An 11,984-nucleotide genomic window follows, 5' to 3' on the forward strand; every position below is an offset into this window, starting at 1 on the left:
CCGAGGGCCAAATGCAGCCCTGGGAAGTATTTTGTGCGGCCCCGGTCGAGAGTGATGCAGTGTTTTCCTCTGCTGCCCCCGGGTGTTTACCGTCTTGCCGGCTCCCTCCTCTGTCTTGCTGCATCATTTGCGCGTTTGTGCGTCCCCAGAAACATTTTTTTCGGTCAATGCGGCCCAGGGAAGCCAAAAGGTTGGACACCCCTGCTTTAGTGAGAAGCCTTCCTCATCAGGGAGAGTCATAGCACCTGGACCAGAATAATAATAATAATAATAATAACTTTATTTTTTCTATACCGCCACAATCTTGCGACTTCTAGGCGGTTCACAATGAAGAAAAGCTGTACAGTCAGCGAATTACAGTGTATAAATAGATAAGATGTCACTGAGCGGTCAGTGATTACAAGGTACAAGTTGGTTAGAAGAAAAATATACATTGGATTACAATATAAGACTTAACTTTTTACATATTACATTGAAAATGCTCGGACCCCAGAGAGTAGCTGGGTACAATTGTGAAGAGGACATTGTAGCATACGGAGAATATAGGGTACCTATAATGAGGAAGAAAGAGTTTGGGGTGAGGTGTGGTAGCTTTGGTCGTGGGGAGAGAGTCTGGCTAGGACATGAATTTCTTAAACAAAGTGGTCTTTAATTCTTTCCGGAAGACGCTGTAGGTCAACCTAGCGACATCAATGAAGTAGCCTAGCCAAGTTTGCTGTCTACCAGCTTGAAACTTGAATGTTCTGTCCAGGAAGGTTCGATATCTGCAGCCTGCGATTTTCGGGTATGCAAAGAGGTTGCGGTTTCTGGTAGATCTAGTGGGGGAGTAGATTTCGAAGTGAGGTAGAAGGTAGTTGGGGGCCATTCCCCAGGTTATTTTGAAGGAAGAAGGCAGTCCAGGAAGGTAACTGCTGAGCTGCTGAAGAAACTGCTTGAAAGGGAAAATGAGCAGGTAGAACTTTCTGATATGTAAATGCAGGAAGTAGAATGTTCAGAGGATAATTGAGATCAAGAAGAGCAAGGAATGGAATGGGCTCAGACATGCTGGAGAATTCAGAGGAAGCCATGGACGGTGAGTAACGTCCAATAGCAAGTGAAAGCTGGGTGTAGCTGTGACAAATGTTTGTGGACTCTTTTTCCCTCAGTAAAAGCTACTGCTTGTGGGCAAGCATCAGAGACTGAAGTTAACTTGTTTTTTTCCTTTGATTACCTGAATATGGACTTAAAGCTAGCCATGTGTTTGTTGCTTAAAACCAGGGATTGAAACTTGTATTCCCTAACACTTCAAAAACCTGTGTTGTTTTTTTCTTTATGAAAGGATTGTGCTCTGTAGTGAAGCCAAGGGAGGGCAGGTAGCCTCGTACTTTTTGGGGTGGGCGGCAAGATCAGTGGGAATTGACCTAGCACAAAGCCCTGCCTGGCATTGGTCTTACTTTGAAGCTGCCGTGAAAGCTCACTCCAGTTATGACAGTGATCTTTATTCATTTTTAACCTGGGGCCACTTTAGGTTTCTAATGAGCTGAAGTTGAGTAACCAAATATCTTCCCATGTGAGGCCACGACCATATTGACCAGTGTATGCCAATGACATCCATCCCCATCAGCCCATCTTCTCTGGGGAGTATTCTCAAGGCTAAATGCCAAATGCATTTTCTCTTGTCTATTGAGAAAATGCCTTGTCCTTCAAGCATGTGGGTCTTGTCCCCCATTCACTTTTCTTTTCTTTTCTATCCTGAGCCTACGTAGAGGCAGAGTAACAAAAAAAGCAGAAAGGCAAGGGGAACGCCTCTGAAATCTGTAGAGGCCACCCTTGGCCCTTGGGTCTTGCACTGAAGAACACTGAACTATGAGGTCATTTAAGTTTTGCCTTAATTGGATTCCATCCTTTCCCACGCTTTATTGTGTTTTATGCTGACGTTTTGTCCTTTTTTAGTTTTTTTTAGTTGAATCATTTTATTTTAAAGATGTTTGGTGCTTTTACGACTATTGTACTGTTAACACAATGAAAAGTTTTTCTATGAAGCTATGCCTAATTTAAAGAGTGGGTAAGGTTGGGCAGACTGGATGGACCACTCAGGTTTTTATCTGCCGTCATCTACTATGTTACTATTTATACCTGTTGTACGCTGCCTTGGATGAATCTCTCCATAAAAATCCTAATGAATAAACACATAGACAAATAGAAAAGGAAAATCCTGAACCTTATTCATTTTGTTTACTTAAGAATATTAGGGTCAATATTCAGAGATATCTAAGTGGGCAAGAGAACTGGAGGACAGCAAATCATAGGAGCTTAAGCAATTTCTGAGGGTTAAAAATGCTGTCACTTTGGCCCATATGCTCAAAACTCGCTCTGCGTTTAATAATTCACACTAAACCTGTTTTAACCGGTTTAGCATCAAAGTATTTCAGCTACCAATACCCAAAATGGCTAATTGCAGTCTTTTCCCTGGTTTGCAGCAGCTTCCGATAAGCGTATGTAAATGGGATTACAATGAACTCATCAGTATGAAAAAGAGCACTTTGATCGAAGCCCAAATGATTCACAGAATAAAGCGCTGGCCTATAACAATCCAAAATTAGTGACAGTGCAGGAGGTGCTGGTAGCGTTGAAACGCGTGGCTTTGAAGCGTATACTGGCAGGTCTGGGCTACTGATTGTATCTAGAGGTTCATAAAAATGTTTTTTATGGGATTGGGGGCCATATAATATATGCCATGTGCAAAGAGCGTGTCTCGTGTGTGTGTTAAAGGCGCGTTTCATGCATGTCCTTTAAAAGCATATACCGACTGGTCTGGGGATGCTGATTGCATATGTCCTGCCAAAGCAGTGTAGAAAAAAAAGTATATATATCTTGCATTTTCACATTTGCATGGTTTGTTGTTCTCAACCCCTCCCCTTTTATGACATGAGCCAATGATGTGCTACAAAAAGACATGCCTATCATTGATACTCATGCGTCCTGCGACGTAGCTATTCTGCACGTGTGGTAGTCACTTTCTTCTATGACTGATCGGTTGGGATTATGGCGGACTTCCGTGACACTCATTTTCGGACATTTTCAAATTAGACAATTTACCAGCAGCAAAGCAACCCACAGGACTTTAACAGCAATCTTAGGGCTTTGCTGAATGCTGATGTTACTGAAAAACATCATCTCCAGCAGTCTGTCTCTGAAGAATCCCTGGGGGATAGCTTTTCAGTTTTTCTACAAATTATAAGACCACTGAATTGAAAAGAAACGGTCTCCTAAACAAATACTGTTAGGATAAAATATGGGCCTTTGGGTTAGATTCACTGTGCCTTTTCCGACCCTGACCTGATTCATTAACCTCCTGGCCGATCAACCTCCAACCCGATCCGATCCGTGCATGCAAATGAGGGGAAATGGCATGCAAAATAGGAGGGCAGGAATTCACTAAACCAACGAAGGAACACTGATTAACTGGCCGATCCAAAAAGAAGAGCTGCTGAAGACCAGTCGCTCACATCCTTGCTGGCTGTCCTGCTCTCTGCCGCCCTGAAATCCCAGCCCTACCGCCCTGAAATAAAACATCTCCCTTGTGCAAAAAGCACAAGAAGGCAAGCTCTGCTGACTCTCCTGCTCTCTGCCGCCCCGTCCCTGCCGACTCTCTTGATCTCTGCCGCCCTGTCCCTGCCGACTCTCCTGCTCTCTGCCGCCCTGTCCCTGCCGACTCTCCTGCTCTCTGCCGCCCCGGCCCTGCCGACTCTCTTGATCTCTGCCACCCTGTCCCTGCCGACTCTCCTGCTCTCTGCCGCCCCGTCCCTGCCGACTCTCTTGATCTCTGCCGCCCTGTCCCTGCCGACTCTCCTGCTCTCTGCCGCCCCGTCCCTGCCGACTCTCTTGATCTCTGCCGCCCTGTCCCTGCCGACTCTCCTGCTCTCTGCCGCCCCGTCCCTGCCGACTCTCTTGATCTCTGCCGCCCTGTCCCTGCCGACTCTCCTGCTCTCTGCCGCCCCGTCCCTGCCGACTCTCCTGCTCTCTGCTGCCCTGTCCCTGCCGACTCTCCTGCTCTCTGCCACCCTGTCCCTGCCGACTCTCCTGCTCTCTGCCGCCCTTCCCTGCAGTGTGAGCCCGTGGTTTTAACCCGTGGGTTAAAAGTGTGTTCTGTTCCTGGCTGCAATGTTTTCTGTTCAAGCATGCTCTGTTCCATTAAAGCCCCCCCTCCCTTCTGTTTTGACCTCGCTTGTGCAGAGAGCCAGTGCTTGCGCAGACCGCATCTACCGGCAAAGAAGATGGTCTGCGCATGCATCTGTATCGCTCTGCAGCAATCCGTGGGGTCGCTGTTGGGCGTGCCTCTGATCGCATTAATTTGCACGAGGAGGCGTAGTGAATCGGTCGCCCGGGAAGACTCAGCCACAGATCGCCCAAAAAAGGTGAGCTTAGTGAATCTATGCTTTTGTATCTTAGTCTCAGAAGTCTCTTATCAAAGAATCACTAATTGGATTATGTTTAATCCTGATTATTAGATTGAGTTTTCCCATTGAACCAGAAACCAGTCAGCAGAGTCAGGGCAGGATTAATTCGTCGAGGGCCCCTAGGCACCCAAGTACACTGGGCCCCCCGCCCCACCATGCGCCCAGGCGGAAACAGGAAGCTGCATCAGAAGGAAGCTTTGGGCAAGCAGCACCGCTTGCACAATTACAGTTCCTGTTGCCTTTCTTACCCGCGTTGCTTGCTTGTTTTACTTTCCATCGATGGGGGAGGGCTGCGTTGCCGATTGGGGTGGGGCCTGCATTGCCGATCAATGCTGGAGGGGCCCATTGCCGTTTGGAAAATAAACAATGTTGATGCCCTCCTTCATCGGGCGCCCCTGACCATTTCGGGCCCTAGGCACGTGCCTACTTGGACTATTGGTTAATCCTGCCCTGAGCAGAGTAAAATGTCACCAGAGGTTGTATTTGATCAGGGAGAGAGACACAGTTATAATACAAGATTGGAGAGAGCAAAAATGGTGCTGAGAGAGACGTTTTACATCATGGTCTCACACACACAACGAAAATATATAGGGGCCCTTCTGGCAAAGTGTGGTAAAAAGTGGTGTTAGCGTGCCTTTACGGGGGTCTTTCCCATTCTGTAAGGCCATTTTTACCACAGCCAGAAAATGGCCCCACTTCCTGTGTTTTGCACGGCCTTGTGCTACTTTTCTCATTAGCATGTGGCCGTTCCTGCCACCTAATTTGTAGGTGGTGTCACACCCCTAGCCTTAAAGCTCGGTTTGTGCCAGGCAGGGGTTTGGCTAAACCTAACCCAGGGCTAACCAATGTGACAAGCTAGAGGTAAAGAATAGGGAAAATTCTGTATTCCCCTTTAAATCTCAGTTAGCTGATTTCCAGGGAGTGGAAGACTATGAAGGGAATAGCCTGGAACAGCCACAGATCTCTTCCACCTCCCCTGCTAACTCTCAGCTGCAGGAACTGATTACAGCTCCTAAGAAAGTTAGGCAGAAGCTGCAGGCTGCCCCTCCCCCTCAGAGAACAGGGCGTGTCCGCCTCAATGCATTAGAGCACAGGTGTCAAAGTCGGTCCTCGAGGGCCAGAATCCAGTCGGGTTTTCAGGATTTCCCCAATGAATCTGCATGAGATCTATTTGCATGCACTGCTTTCAATGCATATTCATTGGGGAAATCCAGAAAACCCGACTGGATTCCGGCCCTCGAGGAGGGACTTTGACACCCCTGCATTAGAGGCTGCTCTGAGGAGAAGGCAGGCAGTCTGCCCTGAGCCAGCTCAGGAAGGAGGTGTTCAGGACTGTGCTCCTGACCCTCACTGCTTTACAGACATTGAGATGGTGGATTCAGACACTGACCCTGTTGCTAACCAGCCAGCAGAACTAGAACTCATGGATTGCCTTGAAACTGCTAGCATTCCTGAAGGTATTCCTATGGAAGACAATTAAGGTTCATGACTGGGAGTGTTTTGTCTACATGCTCAGGTTAGCAACTGTTTAGACTTCTTCTCAGCAGCTGTTTGTGTTTGAGTAAAGAATGAGAGCAGTGCTGAGCTCCTTGTGAAGCCTGAAAGTAAAAACGTTTTTTTTTCTTGTGAAGCTTAAAGGAGCTGGACTGTTTAAGTTTATATTTTGGTTTTTGAATGCTGTGGATGAGGAAGTAGTTTTGGGGAAGAATCCACTTATCATCCTTGGTAGGGATTGCGGGGCCATTTGTGGCATTCTGTGAAAACAGAATTAATTTTGTGGATTCGGCTACTCCCCTCCCCCGCCAGCTACTTTTAAGTTGGCTGGGGCCAAGCCTTCCTTAACCTAGGCTTGGACACCACACTGGTTTTTGTGTTGGAAAATAAGTGACCTAGTGGTGGCTGCCTCTTTTCAAAGGCAGAATTTTGAAGATTGTTTCTTATACTTACCTGGAGTACCTGCATTAAGGTGTGAGCTGTAAGATACTGTTTTCAGCTCATTTTTTGTTCAGGTTGTACCTTTTTTGTTTAGGATTACACAGAAGACTGTTTCAGGGTCATTACCCAATAAACCAAGACTTAAGTTATTTTTGAAATTAACTCTTTTGAGTCTTGTTTCCTTTTACTGAACTTGAGACCAGCAGGACTTCCAGCTTCTCCTGGAAGCATGTCGGAGGATGGCTATTTTGAGCACTGTCCGGAGCCAAACCTATCCACGGGCACCGGCAACGACACAGTGGTAAGAGCTCGTGCATTTATCATGTACTAATCAGGTGGAGGGGCATAATCAAAAGAAACATCTAAGTCTGATTTGGATGTAGGGTGCTAGTTGACCCAAGTCGGCAGCAGCAAAATGTCCATTCTCGATAAGTACATCTAAGAAATGCTTTTTTTTTTTTCCATAAATTGTCTATCTATATGTCCGGGTGTTTGATCGTCCAGACCGCCAGGTCGTCTATCTTTATACCATATTCTCCACCCATAATTCATCCAAGTCCCAAATGCCCAGAACAAGACCATTTGGACGTGAGAGGGGCCAGCATTGTGATGAACTGGCCACCCAGACATGGCAACAGAGCAGTGGGGCACCTTACAGGGCACTTCTGTGAACTTCATAAAAGGGTGCCACTTAAACATCTCACTACAACTTCCTTATAGATTATGCTGAGCCTCCCAACCCCCCCCCCCCATCTGTCTACAGCCCCAACAGCCCTTATGGCTGCAGGTGCCAACTACATGGCAATACAGTAGGGTGGGAGGGGGTTTGGTGGGCTCACATTTTCCACCATGAATGTAGTGGTTAGACTGGCTTATGGGCCTGGGTCCTCCTCTCTATGGTTCAGTAGCCAAGCCCCCAGACTACTTAAGCCACCTCTGTGCAGCTCTACTAGGCTTTCCTATGCCAGGTGCTGATGTTCTGGAGGAAAGGTATGTACATTTTTATTCTGAACTTTGTAGGGGTGCGATGGGGTCAGTGAAAACGGGTGGGGGTGGGGTGGGGAGGTCTTTACTATGTCCCTGCAGTGGTTATCTGTTCCCTTTCAATACCTTTTCGGCCTTTATACGTGTCGTTACATCGTCTAACTCAGTGTTTCTCAACCTTTTTACATCTATGGACCGGCAGAAATAAAAGAATTATTCTGTGGACCGGCATCGGTCCGTGGACCAGCAGTTGAAGAACACTGGGCTAAGTTGTGGGCCAGACCCTGCCCATCTCTACCCAATCTCCACCCCAGACTCCGCCCACATAATAGTACTAATTGCACCTTGCTCATCCTGTGCCTCATCTGGAAGCCTTCCCTCTGACGTTGCAATGTCGGAGAGAAGGCTTCCAGTTCAGGTGCAGGATGCCCATAGAAGCCACTGCCCGTGGCTTTGTGCACTGAATCAGTTAGGAAGAGGGAGCTGGCTCGAAGATAATGCCGCATCGATCGCACCGTGGACCAGTGGTTGAAGAACACTGGTCTAACTCACAACATATACTGTAAGTTCTGTCTAAGCAGTCTAGTCAAATTCAATTATTCCTGCAGGATGACTGAGTGTAGACTGGCCCACATCCCGCCCTAACCACTCCTCCAAAAATGCCCTTTTCAGCTCTGGGCACACAGCGGCTTTCAGAGGCCTAAAAAGTCCCTGGATACGTCTAAAAAGTCATTACGATTATTGGCACTTGGACGACCTGTCTTTTAGGTCATCCAAGTACTGTCCAAGACCTGTCTTTTAGGTCATCCAAGTACTGACTTGGACGGATTTTTAGACGTATTTCAATTATGAGCCTCTTAACATGTAGCAATGTTGCTGCACTGATTAACGTAGACACGCCCACACTGCATAATATTTTTAAAACATTTTATCACGCAGTTTGTACACGCACATTCACAAATGAGCATGGGACGCTTCAGCTGCAGTAAGCTCGCATTAGTAAAAGGACCCCAAAGAAAGCTGAAATGGAGCCCACAGAAGAAATGTAAATAGGACATATAACAAAATGGCACCTGGATTCTCCAATCCTCCTTATGTAAATCTGTCATAGACCAATACCCCCGAATTACATGTAACTTCGTGTGGAAACATTTTCCTGTTATGTTTAAATTGTTTAATTTTGTTTTCCATGGGGGCCAGGTGTACTAAAGGTTTTTCCTTATTTGTGGCCAAAGTTGGCCACCAGCGCCAGTATCGGCTGCCGCTTCCAGAACCGGCACCAGTTGCACATCGCAGAATCGTGGCCAGGTCAAACATAGGCCTATATTTCTGGCGCCTACGTTTGGTGTGAATCGCATCTACCGAAGCACCTAAGATTGCCTAAGGTTGTTTCCGGCATTAGCCGTGCCTACTTCGACCTTTGGCGTTCTAACGCACCTCCCCCCTCCCATAAATTTGGTCTAGGTGCCAGTTTTGTAGGTGCCTACATTTTAGTATTTAAACGGCTTTGCCACTTACGTTAGGTGCCAGCAGGACACCTACCGGCGCCTGACCGAAGGCGCCGTTTATAGAATACGGACCTAAAGGCATACGTGTTAAGACATCTGCTCCCGTGACCTAGAGAAGCTGCGACTGTTGATCAGAAATCTGTATTTGCTTTCCTGCCTCTTACCTTCAGTTTCTGCACAGACTTACTCTCCTCTTGCTCCTGGTTCCATACGGTTACTCCCCCCTTGTTATATTGGACACGCCAGCTCTCCAGACTCTCGCATTGTTCCCTGAACGAGTTGAAATCGGCATCGTCTGGGATGTGCACCATGTCTCCTTCCTCTTCCAAATATGGTGACCGCCTTCACAAAATCCACCGAGAACTAGACAGAAAAGTTGAGAATCTGGGGAGGTTTCAAAATAAATGGACAGCGTTTTTCCCCCCGTTTGTTTCTGGTCAATTCAGAGCTGCTCTCCTAGATTCTTCTTTTTTTTTTTTTTTTGCTTAACTTTACTTTCACTATAAATATACTTATAGTTTCTTCTGAAACAATTTGTTTCTAAAACAGTATGATGCCTGACCACTTATACTTATAAACACAGATCTTAGATCATTTTCTAAAGTTCATTTCTTGATCTTCTTCAACTCTTTTGCAGTTTTCCACTGTGTCTCTTCTTCTTTTTGGTTCCTCCTGAGATAAACCCAGAGCAGCTGGTGTACCGTGCCGGCTATTTCACCGCATGAAGGCTCCTGTTCTCTTCCTTCCATGTACCGTACCGTACTAATATGGCAAGCTCTTCCCCTGTAATTGTTAACGGAGCTGCTGTGCGCTCAGAAGCCTTGATGGTCTTTGTTGACCTGTATCTCATTTCTCTTGTTATTGGAACCTCTAATCTTACATTATTCAGTAGGTAACATCACACAGGTGTCTAATGTTTCTCTCCCTGCCCATTCTCCTCACTTCCCCTCTTGTTCTCCATCCCTCTTATGGTTTCTTCTCATCCTTCACCTCTTTCTTTCTGTTTCCTCTGACTTCTTTGTAATAATTTCTGACAGAATGAATTGCATAAGATTTCTGATTCAGCTAATCATTCTCCAGAACCACCAGCAAGTTCTTCAAATTGTACCATGTGATAAGTCTAGGGTGGGAGGAGAGAGGCAGCCTCATCATTGTTAGACATGGAGAATCCTGTTCTATCCAGACGTGCTTTAATACTGCCAGATGATTTGAATTTTTTTTCTGGCACATTCACACTGTTTTTGAGAGGTACATACCCTCAGCAAACATTCTGAGAACAGTTTTGTAACAGGGCACCTGATTTGAGTCTAATTCATTATATATATTTAAAAAAAAACCCACTTAAAAAAACAAACTTGGTAAGTCCAGTAGCAAAACTCAGTGCATGCATTAAAAAAGAGCAACCCCCCCCCCAAAAAAAAAAAGAAACTCCAGTACACTTTCATGGTGCTGAACAAACACCAAATTTGTCCAGTTTTTCCTCATAGTTCACCCCAGCCACAAGCTAAAATGCTTTGCAAATGCATGTTAGCTCTGACATGAGACTTATGCCATGTTTCCTGAAACCTACAGCAGACGAATCTCCTGTGTGACAAAATGAATGATAAAGGAAAAAGTTCGTAAATCTCCTTTTGCTGCCAATACTGGTGAATTAAGAAGAATCACTAAGCACAGCAGGCCATCAAACAGAGGGCAATCAAGCATCAGGGGGGTCATATAATGAAACGGTGTGTGTACAAAAAATGTGGCTCCACCTTTAAACTGTCCTAGATAAATTGCATGAAATAGGTGCCTCTCCAGTGTCCACCTGTTGGTAAAGCCAAATGGCTACACGATGCCTGGATTAGCTTGTTACTTACCAGCTTTCAACCTAGTCACTTCTCTATTTCAGGTCAGTGATCATTCTGCTGCCCCTCAATATCTCCTCTCTTCTCTCTCCTTATAAACCTCCCAGAGAACTCCGTTCCTCAGATAGGCTGTTCTTAGCTGTATCCTTCTCCTCCACTGCCAATTCCAGACTTTGCTCCTTTCATCTAGCTGCCCCCTATACCTGGAATAAATTACCCGAGTTTGTCCGCCAAGTCCCTTCCCTTGTTTAAAATCATAAGAACATAAGATTTGCCGCCACGGGGTCAGACCAGTGGTCCATTGTGCCCAGCAGTCTGCTCATGCGGCAGCCCTTAGGTCAAAGATCAGTGCCCTATTTGAGTCTAGCCTTACCTGCGTATGTTCTGTTCCAGCAGGAACTTATCCAAACTTTTCTTGAATCCCTGAAGGGTGTTTCCCCTATAACAGCCTCCAGAAGAGCATTCCAGATTTCTACCACTCTCTGGGTGAAGAAGAACTTCCTTATGTTTCTATGGAATCTATCCCCTTTTAACTTTAGCGAGTGCCCTCTCGTTCTCTTCACATTGGAGAGGGTGAACAATCTCTCTTCCTCTACTAAGTCAATTCCCTTCAATATCTTGAATACTTCGATCATGTCCCCTCTCAGTCTCCTCTTTTCAAGGGACTGAAAACCCACCTTTTTGATATAGCCTTCAAGCCATAACCCTACTTCCCACTGCCCACCATCCTAGCTAGCAGATTAATCGTTCCCCTTAACTGTATCCGTGACATCCTGTTTGTCTGTCTTGCCTGTTTAGATGGTACGCTCTTTCGAGCAGGGACTGTTTTCTTCTTTATGGCTCTGTACAGCGCTGCATACATCTGGTAGCGCTATAGAAATAAGTAGTAGTAGTAGTTACTAGTCGACATTTGCGGGATACCAGAATCAGAATGGTATGGTATGGTATTAATTGTCTTTTCCTTCTGTTGTCTCATGGGTTATTCCTAGCTTTATTACCTTGTTTCTGCTTAATAATAAGCACGATGTTTCGTATAGTCTGAGCATTACTTTTTTCTCAGAGGAGGTGCCAATTAATTTTCAAATGCATTTCAGGTAAAGCTATGTGGGGCAGGACTGTATTTTGCCCTTTTCTCCATTTCACTTCAAAGGCCTGGGAGCCTCATTAGAGTTTAAGATAAATGAGGCCTGCGTTTTAATAATGCAAACCCACTTGGAACATTCTCTGAGGAGAAAAAAAGTCAATGTTATTTCTTTAACATTTCTTTTATT

The 11,984-nt window shown here is 45.8% G+C and overlaps 1 protein-coding gene across 1 annotated transcript in view; it reads right to left on the reverse strand.

The window, feature by feature from the left end:
• The window catches only part of LOC117351799 (START domain-containing protein 10-like), an 82,718-nt gene extending 73,541 nt beyond the window's left edge, over window positions 1-9,177 (reverse strand). Inside the window, exon 1 of the mRNA XM_033927617.1 lies at window positions 9,031-9,177. Within this exon, the coding sequence (XP_033783508.1) occupies window positions 9,031-9,177 (147 nt within the window). The remainder of the gene's footprint in view (window positions 1-9,030) is intronic.
• Between the last annotated feature and the right edge of the window lie 2,807 nt (window positions 9,178-11,984).

This window comes from Geotrypetes seraphini, chromosome 18 (assembly GCF_902459505.1).
Source record: "Geotrypetes seraphini chromosome 18, aGeoSer1.1, whole genome shotgun sequence".
Lineage (NCBI taxonomy): Eukaryota > Metazoa > Chordata > Amphibia > Gymnophiona > Dermophiidae > Geotrypetes > Geotrypetes seraphini.